The following is a 21,265-nucleotide window of genomic DNA, read 5'->3' as shown; positions in this document are numbered from 1 at the left end:
CTGATCACCTTGGGCTGAGGGGTTACTTTTAATTTATTGTAGCTTACTGACTATGACTGGTCAGCACAGCATCCAGTTTTGAAATCCCTTAGGCAAGAGCTCCTGCAAGGCAGGAGTTCTTTCACAGTCCCTCCTCTTGGTTGTCACCCATCCAGGCAAAACCAGGTGACTGAGTTAGGATAGGCAAATTATCAGATTCTTAGTGGACACGACTCTCTAGGTATGGAGGGCTACCTTCCACACACTATCAGTGTCTTTACCAGAGACGCTTCAGACGCCTTTTCTTTACAAAATCATCAGATGTGTGAAGGGACGGAATGGGGACTATGTAATAGCATTTATGAGTTTGTTAACAATCGGCATGACAAAAGCTATGACTGGGATAGGAACAGCACAACTCGGGTTTACAGAATGCTTCCCAGTTAGCTTCTTGTTTTACCAAGCCCAGACTGTGAGAATGTCTGTTAAGGATTGGTTTGCCCAATTTGAACAGTCAATTGGTTTGTTCTTTTTTGTTTGTTTGTTTGTTCGTTTGTTTTTTTTAAAATACAGTTTAATTAAGAAGATTTTTAAAATATGAAAAAAGAATAAAAACCACACAACCCAACATGCTGGTTGTCGTTTTGAAGTTCTTCTATGTGTATTTTTATGTAGTTGTAATCATTACAGCATGTGCAATTTTTACCTGACATTTTCCCCACATATATTGATTGTAGACATTTTTTACTTCATTATGTAAACTATAACTGTAATTTTTTAGTTTATTTCAGAGTATTTATAGGGATGCACATGTTTTAGTTACATAATTTGCTTTTGTACATTTTAAGTTAAAGCTTTAATCGTGCCTTTCACCCAGAATATGTGCATTGTACCACTTAGGTTTGTTCTTAAATTTCATGTAAAACTTTCCCCCAACTGACCCTAAAATATTCATTTAAAGGCAACAAGAGGTATTAACTGATATACAAACAGAATCTTGATTTGTCATAAATAATCTGGAGCGATTCTGTCATCTAGTACAATGGTAGGAAGTATGTGGAGGCTCATTTGTCATATGCGGTGACAGACAAGATGAGAAAAAGATTTGCATGCAGCCTTCCAATGCAGGTACTCCAAGCCGAGGAAGAAAGCCTCATGGGAAGTCATGAGAGTCTTCAACTATTCCAGGAAAGTCATACCTATCACCAAAAATGTTGTCAATATATGTTATTGATGCCTGAAATGAGTGGGAAATTTAAACCTTATGAAGAGTCTTGTTAACACTCCCAGGTTAACATTTCTCCTTCCCTAGGTTGGCATTAGTATATTTAATTTTCACAAAGGAAAAGTAAACAAGAGTCCATGTGGCCTATGTATGGTTTTGGGAGAAATGCAGAGGTTTGCAGAAGGCTGAAGTCCTGATCCGATTGTCTGATGAATGAGGTGAGCCAAGAAGATGGAAGAACGTAAGATGTGGAGCACGGATGTGACAAAGGAGAACGTCGTGACGATGAAGACTTGAAACTGCCCGTGAGGCTCAGACACAGTCCTGTTAGGATTTCTGCACTGTTGAGGCAGAAATCTATGACTGCAATACAATCTCATCAAAAACTTTACAAGAAAATTTAACAGATATGGAATTTCATTACTACAAATTTCCTTGGTAGATGATAATTCGCTTTGTTTTACTATCTTTATTAAAATGAAATTGGTTTTATTTTGTAAAAGTAAGATTTGTTAAGTTAAAGAATAAAAGCTAATCTTTAGCTCATGAAAATACCTCAGTTTAAGTAACGCTGCCATGCATCAATTTTACAATTCAGGTTTCTCTCTGAGGATATTTGAACGGATATTAGGTGTATTTTATATCATTCTTAAGCTTTTGGTTATGTTTCTAATCTTTCCTAGTATTTTTCAATAATTCTCAATGTTGGTCCAGTTTTATAAACATAGATGACTTATTTTATTTTTCTTTTCTATCCATTGTGTTTTCTCTCATGAAGGGTCTGAATTTGAATCTTCATAAAAGCTCTTTTGTCAAATTAGCTAACATTAAAATAGTTCATCTCTCTTGCTGGAGAAAAAAAAAAACTCCACCTACAAAGGGTTCTTGTTACAATGGCTACATGAAAAATGTTCTTTACTAGATTAAAACAAGCAAACAAAATATGAAAACAGAAGCCAAATGTAAAAAATAATTAAAAGTATCTAAGACATAAGATATTGTAAGGTGACTGAAATTAGAAAAATTTAACATATCAGAGAGAAAAATATGATGGTATTAACATTATGGTAACTGTATTAGTCTAAGTTCTCTAGGGAAATATAAAAAGAACCAATATGTACATAAATAGATAGATTAGATAGATAGATAGATGATGGATTTATTAGCCCACACAATTATAGGGGCTGGTAAATCCCATCTCTGTAGGACAGACCAGAAATTCAGAGGTAATATTGTATTCTCAAGTCTGAAATCCTCAGGGCAGGCCAGTTTCCAGGTGGGAAACTTGGCCAGGGTTTCTATGCTGTGGTCCTGAGGCAGAATTTTGTCTTGGGGAAATGTCTGTGTTGGCTCAATGTGATGATTAATTTTATGCGTCATGGTGCTCAGTTGTCTGGCCAAACGCTAGTCTAGATGTTGCTGTGAAGGTATTTGTGGATGTGATTAACACTTATAATCAGTTGAATTTAAGGTCTCAGTAGATGAGGCCCATAATGTGAGTGGGCATCACATCCCATAATGTGATGACAGTGTAACTTTTACCTGCTAACCAGCCTCTCACTATTCCCCCCTCTTACCTCCCCTCCCCAATCTCTGGTAACCACTTTTCTATGCTCTACTTCTATGATATCAACTTTTTTTAAGATTCCATGTAAGTGAATGTGAAAGAGAAATACAGTATTTCTCTTCCTGTTTTCTGTGCCTGGCTTATTTCGCTTACCAAGAACACTTCCAGGTTCATTCATATTATTATAAATGACAGGATTTCCCCCTCTTTATGGCTAAATAGAATTTCATTATGTATGCATACCACAATTTTTTTATTCATTCAGCTATCGATAAACACATTGGTTGCTGCCTGTTTTGGCTTTTGTAAATAGTGCTGCAATAAACATGGGAGTGCATGGATCTCTTCAACATATGGATTTCATTTCCTTTGGATATATACCCAATAGTAGAATTGCTTAATCATATGGTAGTTCTATTTCTAACTTTTTGGGGAACTTCTCACTGTTTTCCATAATACTTGTACTAATAATTTACAGTCCTGCCAACAGCATGTAAGGGTTCCCTTTTCTCAACATCCTCACTAACATTTACCTTCTTCTGCCTTTTGATAACAGTCATTCTCACTAGAGTGAGGTAGTGTCTCATTGTGATTCTGATTTACTTCTCCCTGATGATTAGTGATGTTGAGCATTTTTTCATATACTTGTTGGTCATTTGTATGTTTTCTTTTGAGAAATGTTCACTAAGATCTTTTACCCATTTTTAGTCAGATTGTTTGGTTTTATGATGTTAAGTTGTTTAAGTTTCTGGCATATTCTGTATATAAACCCCTTGCCAAATGTCTAGTCTGCCAACTTTTTCTCCCATTGTGTAAGTTGTCTCTTCTCTCTGTTAATTGTTTCCTTTGCTGTGCTAATTTGGTATGATCCTATTCATCTATTTTTGCTTTTGTTACCTGTGCTTTTGAGGTCTTATTTTATATATGTATATATATATATATATTTTTTTGTTTGTTTGTTTTTTTTTTTTTGCAGTTTTTGGCCGGGGCTGGGTTTAAACCTGCCACCTCCAGCATATGGGGCCGGTGCCCTACTCCTTTGAGCCACAGGCGCCGCCCTGAGGCCTTATTTTAAAAATCCTTGCCAGCCCAATGTCATGAAGTGTTTCTCCTATGTTTTATTCTAGTACTTTCATAGTTTGGGGTTTTACATTTAAGCTTTTTATTCATTTTGAGTAGATTTTTTTATATGGTTAGAGATTAGGGTCTAGTCTCATTCTTCTGCATGTGAATAACTAATTTTCCCAACACCATTTATTGAAGAGATGGCCTTTTCCTCAATGTGTATTGTTTAGTACCCCTGCTGAAAGGCACTTGGTTGTAGCTGCATGAATGTATTTTATGCATGGGTCTATAGATCTGTTTTTATGCCAACCATGCTATTTTGACTATTGTAGCTATTGTAATATAGTTTGAAGTCAGGTACAGTGATGCCTCCAGCATGTTCTTTTTGCTCAGCATTGCTTTGGCCATTCAGGATCTGTTGTGATTTTAGAATTGTTCTTCATATTTTTGTGAAGAATGTCACTGGTATTTTGTTAGGAATTGCTTTAAATGTGTAGATTGCTGTGAGTAATATGGCCATTTTAATAATACAAATTCCTCCAATTTGCGGACACAGGATATCTTTTCATTTATTTGTGTCTTCTTTAATTTCTTCACCACTGTTTTATAGTTTTCAGTGTAGATATCATTCACTTCTTTGGTTAAGTTTATTCCTAGATATCTTAAATTGTGTTAAATTGAATTTCTCTCTACCATGATGGCAGGCAGTATCCAGGTTCAGTCTTCCACTGAACATGACTCAGCTATGACCTATTCTGCCATTGTTTATTTTGCCACTCTATAGCATCATTCAAAATGATGCCTAACAGACCCAGTTCCATTGTCCTCAGGGCCTATAAGATTTATGAGTTTGACAGTTGATTGCTTTAGCAGAATCCACAGGGACCATTTCTAAGTTGTACTATTAAAAAGGCATTTTTATTTCTAGAAAAAATGAATATATTACCCAAGAGTCTATAAGTTAAGTAGAAGTTTTTTATTTATCTAGCAGTTGTTGATTTGTGGTCTGGCAGGAAGGAATTGCTGGCAAATGGAATGCTTCCCCTAAAAAGAAAAGTTCAGCTTATCTTCTTAGACTGATAAGTGCTTGCCAAGAACGAGGCTAATGACATCAGTTGAAAATCTGGCTTCACCAATTTTATAATGTGTGGACTAACAATGGAGATTATTGCTACAGAGCCATGCTGTGGTTTACTTAGCTTCCAACCTTTCCTCTCTAATTATTGTTTCATTAAATTTTAAAAATAACTCTCAATCAGACCTCATTCTCCATTCATTTTGGAGGTTTGTTGAATGGTTCCGAACTTCAACTGAATTCACTTAACAATTGTCAGTGAATATTCTTGATTCTAAAATCTGGCCTCTGATGAGTAGGACTTTATTTTTATACTACCATAACACTTCCTTTTTATGTCCTTTTTCAGGTAGACCTTCAGGTGGCTCCCCTTTCCTCACATTTATGAATCAAATTGCTCTTGGAATTATTTTATATCTCCTTTGAGCACTCCTTAAGCTGGAATGTTGATGTTACATTTATCTCTTTATTTTGGGAAAGTGATTCTGACTTTTACCCCCAACATTTCACAACTACTAGTCACTGACCTTAGTGAGGCTGACCTTTGTGTTCGGCACATACAAGGAAACTTAAGACCTTGGTTTGATAAGGAACCAGGCCTTCCTAAGGTATATAGTACATGATGTATTTTTAGCAAATATTAATTTTTATTTATTATAATCATTTTTTATGCCAATCAAGTATAAAGAAATATGACCAGTGTGTCATGATCAACTTACAGAACACAAGGAGAACACAAAAATTGAATAAAAAGTTAAAATTATGTACTATGGAAATGTGAGGCATTATTTTCATCATTTTTTAAATAAGATTTTTTAAAACAAGACCCTCAGACTTAAAGATTGGCTCATAGCCTGGCTGTACACACAGCATTTTGTAGAAGAGGAAGCTCTAAGCTAAAAATCTAAAAGCTTGATTTTAGATACTGGCTCTATTGCTAACTAGAAAAATTTATGACCTTACACTATGATATTACCAGATTTCTTTTTTTTTTTTTTTTTTTTTTTGCAGTTTTTGGCCAGGGCTGGGTTTGAACCCGCCACCTCCAGCATATGGGGCTAGCGCCCTACCCCTTTGAGCCATAGGCACCACCCTATTACCAGAAATTTTTAGCTGATTTATACCTAGTTATGAACAAGGTAATAAAATCAATACAATTACAAATTCTACATATGTATAATTATTAGGGGTGGTCACTCTATTCTTCTTGAAATCTACATTGAGGTCAGTTTTTCTCCAAGAAGCATTCAGTCATTCAATAGCTATTTGTAGAGACCCTGTTAATTGCCACAAACAGTGCTGTGTGTTAGGGACTCCAAGATTAAAAGACACCAGCAATTAGATCCAAATCTAGAAAGAGACTGACATGTAGACAATTAATTGCAGTAGCATGAACGGTGTAACAAAGAAGGTGTATGCAAGGGTAGCAGAGATAAACCATTGCCACAGGAAGCTTTATCAAGGGACATCCTTTAAACTGGGCCTTATAGGGTGAATAAAGGTTTTTCAGAGCTGTGAAACAGCACCATGAGCTTGGTGTAACCAGCACATAGACTCCAAGGGCAGTAAGAGAAGTCGGAGATGACGGAAAGGTAGAGAGGATCCAGATCGTCATCACTTCTTGATCTTCTGGCTAAGACTAAATGTAGAGTCCCCCAGATCATGGACAACTTTGCACATTTCTTTATTTACGAGCTCTGTGATCTTGAGTGAGGCACGGTTACTAAACCACAGGTATTTCATTTGCCAAATGTCAAATATATCTGTTCCTACTCTTCCAAGTTGTTGTAAAGATTGGATTTTCACATGAGATAATGTATATGAAAGGACTTCACTGTAGTAGGCAGTCAGGGTTAAGATCTACCTCTAGATCTACCAGGGTCTTCTGTACCCAGACAGTCTGTGTGCCTTCAGGAGAACTCACCCTCCTTACTCGTGCTTAAAACTAACATTTGATTTATCACATTACACTGATTTATGTTGAGTGATATTATTGTTTGTCCAAACTGGGATATAATAAGTTAATATGCTTTCTCTTTTGCTCTGATGGCACCATATTCTAAGGGGGCAGAAAGAATCTTGCAATGTCAGACCTGAAGAGAAACTCAGAAAATCTCTAATTCCACTCCCTCATTTGAGTGGTGAGGGAATGAGTGATTCACCCAGAGCCACCCTTCTACTTAGTGGTGTTGCCAAGACTCCAGCCCAGCCTCTTAACTCTGAGTCCAGTTCTCAGACTCTCTCCAGATGACCTTTCCATATATCAAGTTGAACTATATGAAATTGCTGACCTTCAGCCATTTTTGATCTGAAGAAAATAACAATTCTTTTTGGTTTGATCTAGTAGAGTCACCCTGCTGGCCTAGCCAGCCTCCTGCTCAGATTCTGAGTAGAAAAATTTCTCCTTCTGTGACCTCTGTCCATGAAGAAGTACTCGCTTCCCACTTGGAACCCTGCAAACTTAGGTTTAGGGAAATTCAAACTTTTCTAAAATTTTCACAAACATCTTCACATTTGATTTTTATGACAATTGCAACACAGAAGGGAACAATCTCTGAAAGAAAAAATTTAAGATACCACCAAATTAATATTTTGAAGATGAATGTAAATTGTTTCACAGAGTAATAAAAAGAGTGAGTATGAAATAAGCGCTATAAGGGCAGATGATGCGGCTAGGTGTGGCACTTCCCTAGGCAGGCGTGGCCTCTCCGTGGTGCTGAGCTTCCCCCCACCCCCGGGCCCTCTTGCAGGTGTACTGGGATACACTGCACCCTGTCTTCTCATTAGCGATAAATCAGGGCTCTGTCATAAACAATATATTGAAATTACTAGATTGCTTAGGACCCAGCAAGACCTGGTGTCCTAAGCAATCTAGTGCCTAGGAATCAAACATCTTTACCTCCAATGAGGAGGGAAAAACATAGAGTGAGATATAAAAATGGAGAAAATGGTTCTCTATTTCAGTATGTGAAAGCAGCAAGTCCTTTTTAGATTATATCCAAAACGGAGCATGATTATTTTGGTCTCTAAACCGGAAGTTGCTATATTAAATTATTATATTCTATTACAGTAGAACTTCTATAAGTTGACCACCCAAGGGACTGGAATAAACTGTTCAACAAACAGAGGTGCTCAACATAAGGAATGGGGCTTACTATACTGATATGTACTTGTGATGCATGTCCAGTCTAGACAGTCAGAGTCTCATTCTCTGCCCGGGATAGACTGTAGTGGCATCATCATAGCTCACTGCAACCTCAAACTCCAGGGCTCAAGTGATCCTCCTCCCTCAGCCTCCTGAGTAGCTGAGTATCTGGGACTACTGCCATACCTGATTAGTATTTTTTTTAATACAGAGAAGAGGTCTCACTATATTACTCAAGCTGGTCCTTAACTCCTGGCCTCAAGCGATCCTCCTACTTCAGCTTTCCAAAGTACTTGGAGGTGAGCTACTGTGCCCAGCTGAAGAGCTCTATTTTAACAAAAAGAAAAGGGGTAGAGAAAATTGCATTGTTATGCATAGCACTAACATGTTAGATTTTTGTTCTCCAAAATGGAGAGCCAAATAAATATCATCAAGACAATTTGAGGACAGTTCCAAAAAGAATATATCACACATCTCCTTGTAAGTCACTGGAAGCCTGATATCTGCCACCCCCTCTGCCCTCACCCACCACCATGTGCATACAAAGATCTCTCCCTCCACCACCTGCTCCACATTTTCAAAAATTGCAGAAGGGTATTTGGGGGCCTTGTCTGGGAGGTAGCATCTCTGCAGCTCAGGAGTATACAACTAGAGAAAGGACTGTGGATATCTCATCTCTTTGTTATTCTTTAGGCTCTTTTCCCTCCTCTCTTAAAAACTCGATGTGTAGATGCACAAAATAGCCTATTATTCTTCAAGAAGAGAATGGACAAAGTCTCACTCAGTCGCCCTAGCATCATAGCTCACAGTAACCTCAAACTCTTGGGCTCAAGCCATCCTCTTGCCTCAGTCTCCCAAGGAGCTGGGACTACAGGTGCCTACCACAATACCTGGTTATTTTTTCTTTCCTTTTGTATTAGAGAGAGTGTCTTGCTCTTGTTCCAGCTGGTCTCAAACTCCTGAGCTCAGGCAATCTCCCTGCCTCAGCCTCATAGAGTGCTAGGATTATAGGCATGAGCCACCAAGCCCAGCCTCTGCATAGTTGTTTAAAAAAAAAAAAGAACATAGTTCTCCTGTCTGATAATAGAAAGATAATATATTAATATTAATATAATAATATTAATTACAGCTTAAGTTATAAAGGTGACACTTGCCCTCCCCTCCCCCATGCACAGGGTCTCTCTCACACACACAAAGCCCCTTTTGTTCCTCCTTTGTCCTCACCTTACGTTTAGGGGGACAGAAACTGAGGAAGTTGCCATGTGTGCTGTGTGAGAAGACAGAGCCTCAGGTCTTCCCGGCTGAACCTGACAACTGATGTTTCCACTTCAAACTACTGCCTGGAGAAGTGTGATGGTAAATCAAACCCCACGAAACAGCTCTTCTCCCTGACATTTAAACTCTGATTTTCCCACAGGAAAAATAGTTTTAATATACTTGATGTTATGTCCTTACAATTTTCCTCCCATTAACTTAGTCAATGCTGAGGCTACCTTCTGAATTCAGTAGGAAGTATTGGATTCTCTCTGCCACATTCACATCTAAAATGTCTCATCATTCTCCCACACAGAAGAAGGGTGAGACACACAAAGATTTTATCAGAGATGCAATAAAACCCTTTCCTTTCACCTATACTGTTAGTTCTTAGCCAGTAGGGAGTTTTCCCTCTAGGGGACATTTTTCAGTACCTGGAGATACTTTTAATGGCCACAGCAGAGGGTGTAGAGGGAGCAAGGAGGGACCGCTGTTAGTATCTAGCAGATAATGGCCAAGGAGGTTGCTGAGCATCCTGCAAGCCCCAGGACAACCCCTCACAAAAGAATTATCCAGCCCAAACTGTCGATAGTACTGAGGTTGAAAACCATGTGCTGAAGCACAAGTCGCTAAGGCAATTTGATTTAGCAAATAACAAATCATCTTTCTTTGGTATGAATGAAGGTCATGCTTATGCCTGAATCTGTTCTTTTTTACTTCTAGGTGATCATTTTATGCTAGACTTTTACAATGTGAATAAAAAACTAATTCACATTGTAAAACTAATAATGGCTCTTATTTTCTATTCTGTTACTGATTTTTCCTTCGCTGGCTTCCAAATGCAACTGTCCCCAAAGTTTAGGGATCTTGATCCTCTTTTTCTACAGTTTCTCCTTCATTGAAGTATGTAGTGTCAGCTACACAAAGTCCTTGACTTACATAAACTGGGTTTTCATACAATCCAGAATCTGCGCTTTTATTTATTGTGCATTAAACCACCTCTCAGATGCAAAATATAATCACTTATGCATCATCTGGCTGACTGCCTGCTGCCGGGTCTGAGGGAAGAAATTGGGTGCTCCCTAATGAAACGTGCAGGAGGACAGGGGTCACAGCTAAGTCCTGGACAGTGATCTCTCTGGCCCCATCCAGAAGGACCACATCACCTCCCCCCACTGCCACACCCCTCTGAATTCTCTAACTTCAGAAGCCAGGGAGCCTATAACTGACCTGATACAGGGTTCCCCCATTCAGAGCTAGACAGGGACCCTAATTTGTCTAGAGCTGGGCAAACAGGCCTTTCCAAACCACATTTTCTGGACTCAAGCAAGATCAGAGGAAAGCACTTGATTGGTGTCTTATCTGAGAGATTTCTCCTGGAGGGAAACACACATCCTGCTGCCTCACCTGGGCTAGGGACTGTAAAGATTCATTTGCTAAATATGTTCATTTGCTAACTATTTTCTGTCTGTCGCCCTCTGGCCCATGGGGACATGTCTTGGAGATGCATTCCCCAGAGCCCCTGCTCTCAGGAAGCATATGAACGCCTAGAGAAGAGGCCACAGGGGCTTCCCAGTCAGGTTCCCCACCCCTCTGCTGCCAGAGGTTCTGTTGCCCTTCTTTCCTTCTCTATTCCTTTCTCTGTCAATAAACTCTATCCCGTTGCTTATCTGTGTGGTCCAAGAGTTCATTCTTTGACTGTCTAAGATAAAGGACTCAAGTAAAGGACTCAAAGATAAAGAGGGAGAAATTCTGGCAACAGACCCTCACACATGGACCTTCCATCTTAGCAGCGTTCCCTGACCAGGCCCAGCCATGTGTAAGGGTCTATCTCTATGGTTAAACTTTCAGAAATTTGACTTTAAAACTTTCCTTCAGAGAAGACTTCTGTATCACACTTCCTCCCAAATTCATATTTCTTGCCTCTGCCTCTTTGATGAACTTTGCCCGTTGGACCTCTTACTATCACTTCAAAGCCACGTCTAAAACCAGACTAACTCACTAGCTATCCTCCCTCTTGACTCCTCTACTTTGGATATCACTACTAGTCCACCACATGACTGCTCCAGCTGCCCCCTCTGCGCTCTGTGGGTAATTTTTGACAGTGCTCATCACTTGTTCAAGGATCTAGTCACATCCTACCACCCGTTGATTCTTCCTTAAGTAAGGGGAGGGGGATTTTGCCCTTTCCACTGTTAGTTCACTAAAAGATCAACTCACAGTCAGGATAGATGAATAAAAGGAACAGGTTTATGTACCTTGTGCACATGGAAAATCACAGAGTGACCACCCAAAATCCCAATGGGCTCTAGATATTTTTATACTTGTCTGGTGAGGCAGGAAGGGGTGAGAGGTGTGTGTGGAGAGGAAGTGTATAGGGTAATTCTGTTTAGGGGCAATACATGGTTTCTAAGGAGGATGAATGGCTTGTAGATTGACTTATAAATTAACCTGAGAGACAGGTATTAATGTTTAAAATGATTTGGTCCAGGTCTGGTTGCATTCTTTTTTTTTTGTTTTTTCTAAATTTAATATTTTATTTGGGGAGAAAGAATTGCAATTTGGGGCATACACACAGATCAGGTGGTCTTCAGTGTATTCAAAGAACAAGAGAAGGTTAGAGTTTTTATTTAAGAAAAAACAAAATGAAATGTTACTCTGAGAAAGTTCATTGGGACTAGTAAAGGTTGGGGAGCTGGCAACCTCTGATTGGTGAGTGGTGGTGATTATTAAAATTAATCTGATAGATGTAGCAAGTTATCTTGGAAGTTACAGATAAAACTGGTTTCAGCTTACAAGTAGTTTCAGTGGTCAGGCTTGCAGAGAATTACATTTTTGGAGTAATATTTTGTACTGTGAGTGCTTTTCACCCTTGGCTTCTCCACTCTTCTCCTGCTCTCAATTTCCCCTTCACAGAATTGATTCTGTTTTAATTGACAGGAATGCCAAAATTTGTATGATCAACTTTCATAATAGACATATATATAACACACACACATCTATAACTATTTCTATATCTCTGTGAGTGTGTGTGTGTATGACATGAGTTTTCTTTCCTGCCATGTATTGAGATAATAGGGAAAGGAAGGGAAGGGAAGGGAAAGGAAGGGAAGGGAATTCCTCTGTTCTTTTAATGAAACTATCCAGTTGTACAGATAAAAAGAAAGCCCCTTCCAAGGGCTTACTAATCTAAGGGTCTTTATTTCAAATACTCTTTATACCAACGAGTCATATTTTGAGGTGAAATTTCCTGAGCTCCTTCACTTAATTTCTCTTTCTAACCAATCCTTTCCCTTTCCACTGTCACTGCTTAATACGTAAGCTCTTATTGTCTCTTAAAGCCTGAAGAAACTTATACCTGGCATGTCTTGTGACCCACATCCATTAGTAAAATCTTTAGCACTGAGCCTGATGTATGGTTTCACTTCGAAATAATTGTAGAATGTGCAAATGAGCAAATAAATGGTTCCCTGTAGTTCATTGATTTATACATTCAAAAATATTGATGTGTTCTTATTTTCTCCTTCCTTTTCATTAAAAGTGTGCCTTGATATCCACCTTAATGTACCCAGTTTCTTGAGTGCCTAGTGTGTGCCACCATTGTGCTAATTATTTTCACCTTAATTAACCAGTGTATTCCTATTCCTTTACGACCTCAACTAAGACAAAAACAAGTTCATTGGTGAATCAATTAAGTTTTTTTAGTTCCAAACCTACTGTAGCTATTTAAGCCAAGATATGGCATAGCATTAAGCTTTCATAGTATCTCCAGGAGGCCAGAAAGAGAGACAGAATAATAGGCTGTGCTACTAAAAAGGATGACACAGCACTCCATGGATTGCCCTTGTCACTAGGAACAGACACCACAGCTTGCACAGCTTGTGCCTGAACACTGGACATCTGCTACCAACATGTATAAAAAACAAATGCTTCCACTGCAGCGCCCCCCAAGAGATGGACTCCATGTGGTGCCTGCAGCCTCCCACTACACACTTCCTTATCAAAGTCCCAAGCTATTGACAGAATGTCCTAGCTATACAAGAGGATACAAAATGATATTTTTAGTTTTTCCTATAGGTGGTGGGACTCATCAAATGTCAAATTCTCCAATGAAAAGAATATGAAAAGGAAGCTCAAAAGCTGCTGAAAAGTCAGAAAACAAAATCATGTTAGCTAAGTGGCCATAATGAACACCGCTGGCCTGAAAAAGCTAGTGCACCTTCTTAAATGCTGACTGATAGGCAAAGAATGAAAAGAGCTTCAGAAGGGACTAGAGCCGGAGAAGGCAGTTGGTCAAGACAAAATATTGATCAGTTTTTATAGAGAGACATTTATTTTGTGCTTGTTCTTCCCTTTGCCTAAAATATTCTTTCTTCTGATCTCTAATCAATTAACACCCCTTTTATAAAGTCTGCTAATCACTCTTTCTACATGAAGTCATCCCTTCTTATTACTGGTCATGCTTTATCCACCTATCTTGATTATTTTTCTTCATGGTACTTTTCACCATCAAGCATAAAATATGTTATTTGCTTTTTTCCCTCCACTGGAAAGTAAGCTCCATGAGAACAGGGATTTTGTCACTTCCATCACTCTATTCTCAACACTTAGAAGAGTGGAGAGTAGAGAGCAGGTACTCACAAATGTTTTCAGAATAATTAAACAGATGGCTTAATTTGTCCATTGCAATTTTTCATTGATCATTTTTCTGAAACTTAGATTATAACTTAAATCTGTGAGAGAACTCTTGAGTGCATTCATACAGTTTTTACTATAATTATCAAACACAAAAGATATCTGAAAAGATACCTGAAATGTTTTTAGGTTATCGGGGTTACTCTTTTTGTGGTAAATTCATTTAAGTAATTTGACAATCAGAAAATCTCCACTTTTAGACAGATGTTTTCTATGTATGATTTGAAAATTTACACACATGAAATATGACAAAATAAGTAAACATAATGTGGGCACTTCCTTCAAGAAACTCCCAGATGAATATGACAGCAAATGGATAAACAAATAATCCAGAAGAGTAAATCACAGGGCAGAAAAAGAAATGGAGGAAGGAGGCAGAGAGAGAAGTGAACAAGGAAGGCAGAGAGAGAAGGGTGGAGCAAAGGGTGAGTAGGAGCTGAATTTAAAAGTACTAAGCTCTGGCTCTTTGGAAACCTGGTGCATGGGGCCCTTTATGAAAAGGAGGCACCTGGATCTACACAGAAAGTGGAGGGAATAGGATTTAAGATGGTGCTCATGGCACTCTCTAGAAAAGTAAAGAATTTTTTCTTTCCCCACAAAAAAAGGGAGGGGGGGAGACTATGTTTTCCTTGGCTTTGGAAGCAAAATGTATACCCTGATCACTGATTTTTTCCATCAGACTCCAGCTGACTCCTCCTTTGCCCCTGTCAATTGCAGGAGGAAATGCACTAACAAATCAGCCCTTCCATCTAAACTGGGCTTGGCTTTCTTTGGAGAAAGAATACTACATTGTGGATGAAGATTCCACGTTCTTAGAAGTGGCCCTCACACGCAGAGGATACCTTGGAGAAACATCCCTTGTCAGTAAGTAATTCTGGATTAGTTGTTGGTGAAAAGTCATGGAAACATGAAATTCAGGCCTAAAAATAATGGTAAGAAAGACTGAATGAGAATCAATAACTGCTTTGGGGGTGGTGCTCATGATTTGCTCAAAAATGTGACATGATACATGTAAAAAAATTACGTGTGAAACGGTGCTGTGATTTTTGCTCCACGAGAGTTGTGGATTTAGATATATGTCAATTTGTTATCCCCCTTCCTTTGTTTGCCTCTTTCTAACAAGTTATATTCTTTCTCTCTTTTACAATTCAAAGGACTCCAGAAAGATTAAGATGTTTCAGAGCCATCCCATCATCCCCAAGTCAATTACCTTCAAAGTTATTTTTAAGCCTCTATTAGTAGGCTTAGCTCTAGCTGTGTCTTTAGAAAGCCTATTTATGAGAACAAAATGCATTATTGTATTAAGTTCTAGCTGTTTCTTTGGATTATGTATAATTGTTTTAACCTTCTTAGGTTATAAATTCCTTGAGACAATACACAGTGTCAAATTTGTCTGTTTTACAAGGACCTAGTACAAAAATACGTCTCCTTGGAGGAGACACACATGTAATGCCTTCATAAAATATCTCATTATCATCATTAATAATTAACAATAATTGTTATAATATGCATTGCATTTTCATAACATCTTTAGCTGCAAGAATTTTCAGAGATCATTTTAGCTTTATTTTCATAACCTATTGAGAAAACAGATGGGGGTGTTACCTTCATTTCACAAATGAACATTCTGTTTCCCAGACAGGCAGGACTCCACTCAGAGTCCAGCTAATGTATCAAAACTGTTGGTGAGAAGCCAGGGGAAAATGGGCTCAAGAGAAAACAAGCAATCAAGAAGCAATCTCCAGGCTCCTCTCTGGGCTCGAGGCTTCTACAGTCAGACTGTTCTTCTACAGCGGTTCTCAACCTGTGGGTTGCAACCCCCAGGAACTGTATTAAAGGGCCACAGCATTAGGAAGGTTGAGAACCACTGTTCGAGGGTCAGCCAAGGAGCAAGTGACTTTTGGGTGGCCTTCAGCCTCAGTCTACACCCCCGGGTACCTCCTCAACACATGGTGGGACTCGCTTCCAGCCATTAGGGGGAAATATGCCTCCTTTTTCCTATAGGTCTCTGCCTCCAAAGCTCTTTATCTCAAGGGCTTCTTGTGCAGTTGGGTTAATATGCCAGGAAATATTTTCATATCCTGGTTTAAGAATAAGGCCATTTGACTGTTTGCAGACTAACTGAAGCCCTCAGAAGACCTCTGTTCTCCCTGTATAAGCCAACGCCTCTGCCGTGCTCTGTCCTTGTGCTCCACTTGATGGGTTTTCATGGCGCAGATTGGGCGTCTATTTGTCTGCTGTCTTCCCCAGTAGATTTCCAGCTGCATAAGGCCAGGTTATGTCTGACCCCAAGAATAGCATGGGGCATGTGCTAGTCACCAATCTTTGTTGTTAAGTGAGCTACAGTCAGCCTACATAATGCTACTTAAAACCACAACACCATAAAAATGAACCTCTAAAATATTTTACTGTGTTGCTCCAGAAAAGTCTTCCTAAAGTCTTCATCCCAACCCAGGCTAATATCCAAAGCACAGGATCTAGAAGAAAAACAGAAATGAAACTGTGGAGTGCGACTTCTTGCTCTGATTCTTACTCTTTTTCATAGCATTCAAAAGAGCTTTGGTTTCCTTATGTGTAGATTTTTCACCTCAAGGTGTATTTCTGTATTATTTATAATAGTGATTATAAGTCAATCTAGCGATTGATCCCTGGCACACAACAGATGATCGGTAAATGGCACCTAGCATTACTATTCCATGGTATTCATCAAACAGAATCGAAACCACCTGTTCATCTATCTCCCCACAAATCAGAAACCTCTTGAGAGTAGCGGTTGCTGCACCTAATTCCGTGTGACATCCTCAGCACCTCCCACAGAGATGATGCTCACCAAAAATTAACTAAATAGTCATCTGCTGCTCCAGTCCTTCAGCAGCGCCACCTAGCCCTACACAAGCTTCATCTGAGGACATCACTCGCTCTTCCTCATGTTCTCCACTCCAACATTTGGCCAAAGGAGGCTTTTCCTAAATACTGGATGGTCATCCTCAGTTACCAAACTGATACAAATACAGGCTTTCCTCCACAGTTTTGCAAAGACAGCACTAGAAATTAGAAATTATTTTCATGTTTTACAGCTTTGGGTATCTTATTTTTTTTTTTTGGTTTTTGGCCGGGGCCAGGTTTGAACCCGCCACCTCCGGCATATGGGACCGGCGCCCTACTCCTTGAGCCACAGGCGCATAGCTGTGTACATTGATATACTCATGGGGCATCATTCACTAGCTTCATAGACCGTTTACCAAGTTTCACCTATACCCCTGTAAAATGCACCGCTGGTGTAATCCCACCAATATCCTTCCCTCAACCAACCTCCCCCCACCCTCCTCTCCCTTTCACCCTTCCCGCTATTCTTAGGTTGTAACTGGGTTATAGCTTTCATGTGAAAACCCTAAATTAGTTTCATAGTAGGGCTGAGTACATTGGATACTTTTTCTTCCATTTTTGAGATACTTTACCAAGAAGAATATGTTCCATCTCCATCCATGTAAACATGAAAGAGGTAAAGTCTCCATCTTTCTTTAAGGCTGCATAATATTCTATGGTGTACATGTACCACAATTTATTAATCCATTCGTGGATCGATGGGCACTTGGGCTTCTTCCATGACTTAGCAATTATGAATTGAGCTGCAATAAACATTCTGGTACAAATATCTTTGTTATGATGTGATTTTTGGTCTTCTGGGTATATGCCCAGTAGAGGGATTACAGGATTGAATGGCAGATCTATTTTTAGATCTCTAAGTATTCTCCATATCTCTTTCCAAAAGGAATGTATTAATTTGCATTACCACCAGCAGTGTAGAAGTGTTCCCTTTTCTCCACATCCACGCCAACATCTCTGGTCTTGGGATTTTGTGATATAGGCTAGTCTCACTGGAGTTAGATGGTATCTCAAAGTAGTTTTGATTTGCATTTCTCTGATGATTAAAGATGATGAACATTTTTTCATATGTCTGAAGGCCACACGCCTGTATTCTTCAGAGAAGTTTTTCTTCAAATCCCTTGCGCAGCCTGCGATGGGATCCCTTGTTCTATTCTTGTTAATGCATTTGAGTTCTCTGTGGGTTCTGGTTATTAAACCTTTGTCGGAGACATAACCTGCAAATATCTTCTCCCATTCAGAGGGCTGTTTGCTTGCTTTAGTTACTGTGTTCTTGGCTGTGCAGAAGCTTTTTAGTTTGATCAAGTCCCAGTAGTGTATTTTTGAAGCTGCTTCAATTGCCCGGGGGGTCGTCCTCATAAAATACTTGCCCAGACCGATTTCTTCAAGGGTTTTCCCTGCACTCTCCTCTAGTATCTTTATAGTTTCATGTCTTAAGTTTAAATCTTTGATCCAGTGAGAGTCTATCTTAGTTAATGGTGAAAGGTGTGGGTCCAGTTTCAGTCTTCTACAGGTTGCCAGCCAGTTCATCCAGCACCATTTGTTAAATAGGGAATCTTTTCTCCACTGAATGTTTTTAATGGCTTCTCAAAGATTAAATAATGGTAAGTAGCTGGATTCATCTCTTTGTTCTCTATTCTGTTCCAGACATCTACTTCTCTGTTTTTGTGCCAATACCATGCTGTTTTAATCACTATCGATTTGTAGTATAGTCTGAGGTCTGGTAGCGTAATCACTCCTGCTTTGTTTTTATTTCTGAGTAATGTCTTGGCTATTCGAGGTTTTTTCTGATTCCATATTAAACGAAGTATTGTTTTTTCAAGATTTTTAAAGTATGACAGTGGAGCTTTAATAGGGATTGCATTGAAATTATATATTGCTTTGGGTAGTATAGACATTTTAACAATGTTGATTCTTCCCAGCCATGAGCATGGTATGTTTTTCCATTTGTTAATATTTTCAGCTATTGCTTTTCTTAGAGTTTCATAGTTCTCTTTATAGACATCTTTCACGTCCTTTGTTAGATAAATTCCCAAATATTTCATCTTTTTTGGCACTACTGTGAATGGGATAGAGTCCTTAACTGTTTTTCAACTTGACTATTGTTAGTATATATAAAGGCTACCGATTTATGAATGTTGATTTTGTAACCTGAGACGCTGCTGTATTCCTTGATCACTTCTAAGAGTTTTGTAGTAGAGTCCCTGGTGTTTTCCAGATACACAATCATATCATCTGCGAAGAGCAAAAGTTTGGTCTCTTCTGACCCTATATAGACACCCTTGATCGCCTTTTCTTCCCTAACTGCGGTGGCTAAAACTTCCATTACACTGTTAAAAAGCAATGGAGACAATGGGCAGCCTTGTCTGGTTCCTGATCTAAGTGGAAATGATTTCAATTTAACTCCATTCAATATAATATTGGCTGTGGGTTTGCTGTAGATGGTCTCTATCAGTTTAAGAAATGTCCCTTCTATACCGATTTTCTTAAGTGTTCTGATCATGAAGGGATGCTGGATATTATCAAAAGCTTTTTCTGCATCGATTGAGAGAATCATATGGTCTTTGTTTTTTAATTTGTTTATGTGCTGGATTACATTTATAGATTTACATATATTGAACCAGCCTTGAGACCCTGGGATAAAACCGACTTGGTCAAGATGTATAATTTGTTTGATGTGTTGCTGGATTCTGTTTGTTAGAATCTTGTTGAATATTTTTGCATCTATATTCATTAGTGATATCGGTGTATAATTTTCTTTTCTTGTTGGGTCTTTTCCTGGTTTGGGGATGAGGGTGATGTTTGCTTCATAGAACGTGTTGGGTAGTCTTCCTTCTTTTTCTACCTTTTGGAACAGGTTGAGTAATATAGGTACTAATTCCTCTTTAAAAGCTTGGTAGAATTCTGACGTGAAACCATCTGGTCCCAGGCTTTTCTTTTTAGGGAGGTTTTGTATGTTTGATGCTATTTCCGAACTTGATATGGGCCTGTTCAACATTTCCACTTGATTCTGGCTAAGTCTTAGAAGGTGACATACTTCCAAGTATCGGTCAATTTCCTTCAGATTTTCATATTTCTGAGAATAAAGTTTCTTGTAATATTCATTAAGGATTTTTTGGATTTCTGAGGAGTCTGTAGTTATTTCATCTTTGTTGTTTCTGATTGATGAGATTAGAGATTTTACTCTTTTTTTCCTGATTAGGTTGGCCAAAGGTTTATCTATTTTATTGACCTTTTCGAAAAACCAGCTTTTTGATTTATTGATCTGTTGTATTATTCTTTTGTTTTCAATTTCATTTAATTCTGCTCTAATTTTGGTTATTTCTTTTCTTCTACTGGGTTTGGGGTTGGAATGTTCTTCCTTTTCCAGTTGCTTGAGATGTCCCATTAAGCTGTTAACTTCCTCTCTTTCCATTCTCTTCAGGAAGGATTGCAGTGCTATAAATTTCCCTATTAGAACTGCCTTTGCGGTGTCCCAGAGGTTCTGATAGTTCGTGTCTTCATTGTTGTTTTGTTCCAAAAAGTTGGCGATTTCTTTCTTAATCTCATCTCTGACCCAGCTATCATTCAGCATAAGGTTATTTAACTTCCATGTTTTTGTATGAGTATGCAGAGTCCTGTTGTTACTCAGCTCAAGTTTTATTCCATGGTGGTCCAAGAAGATGCATGGAATAATTTCTATTCTTTAAATTTACTGAGGTTAGACTTGTGACCTAAGATGTGATCGATTTTGGAGTAAGTTCCATGGGCTGATGAGAAGTATGTATATTCAGTTTTGTTGGGATGAAATGTTCTGTAGATGTCTGCTAAATCCAAATGTTGGATGGTTAGGTTTAAATCTAAGATTTCTTTGCTCAGCTTCTTGTTGGAGGATCCATCCAACACTGCCAAAGGAGTGTTGAAATCTCCGACTATTATGGAGCTGGAGGAAATCAAGTTGCTCATGTCTGTTAGAGTTTCTCTGATAAATTGAGGTGCATTCTGGTTGGGTGCATAGATATTTATAATTGAAATCTCATCATATTGAGTATTACCCTTAACAAATATGAAGTGACCATTCTTGTCCTTCCTTACTTTTGTTGGTTTAAAGCCTATTGTACCTGCAAATAAAATTGCAACGCCTGCTTTTTTCTGATTACCGTTTGCCTGAAATATGGATGACCATCCTTTCACCCTGAGTCTGTATTTGTCTTTTAAGTTAAGATGTGACTCTTGTATGCAACAGATATCTGGCCTGAGTTTTTGTATCCAGTCAGCTAACCTATGCCTCTTTAGAGGACAGTTTAAGCCGTTCACATTAATGGAGAATATTGATAAGTCTGGTGAAGTTTTGGGTATCGAGTTTTTCAAAAGTCCAGTGGGCATTTTTAATCC

At 38.7% G+C, this 21,265-nt stretch overlaps 1 protein-coding gene across 1 annotated transcript in view; it reads left to right on the top strand.

The window, feature by feature from the left end:
- Positions 1 to 21,265, top strand: part of FREM3 (FRAS1 related extracellular matrix 3) — a 109,275-nt gene that overhangs the window by 33,068 nt on the left and 54,942 nt on the right. The window contains exon 3 of the mRNA XM_053597733.1: positions 14,723 to 14,869. Within this exon, the coding sequence (XP_053453708.1) occupies positions 14,723 to 14,869 (147 nt within the window). The remainder of the gene's footprint in view (positions 1 to 14,722; positions 14,870 to 21,265) is intronic.

Source organism: Nycticebus coucang, chromosome 1, assembly GCF_027406575.1.
Source record: "Nycticebus coucang isolate mNycCou1 chromosome 1, mNycCou1.pri, whole genome shotgun sequence".
In the NCBI taxonomy this organism is placed as follows: domain Eukaryota; kingdom Metazoa; phylum Chordata; class Mammalia; order Primates; family Lorisidae; genus Nycticebus; species Nycticebus coucang.
The sequence above is the reverse complement of the archived record's forward strand: the minus strand, read 5'-3'. Positions and strand labels throughout refer to the sequence as shown.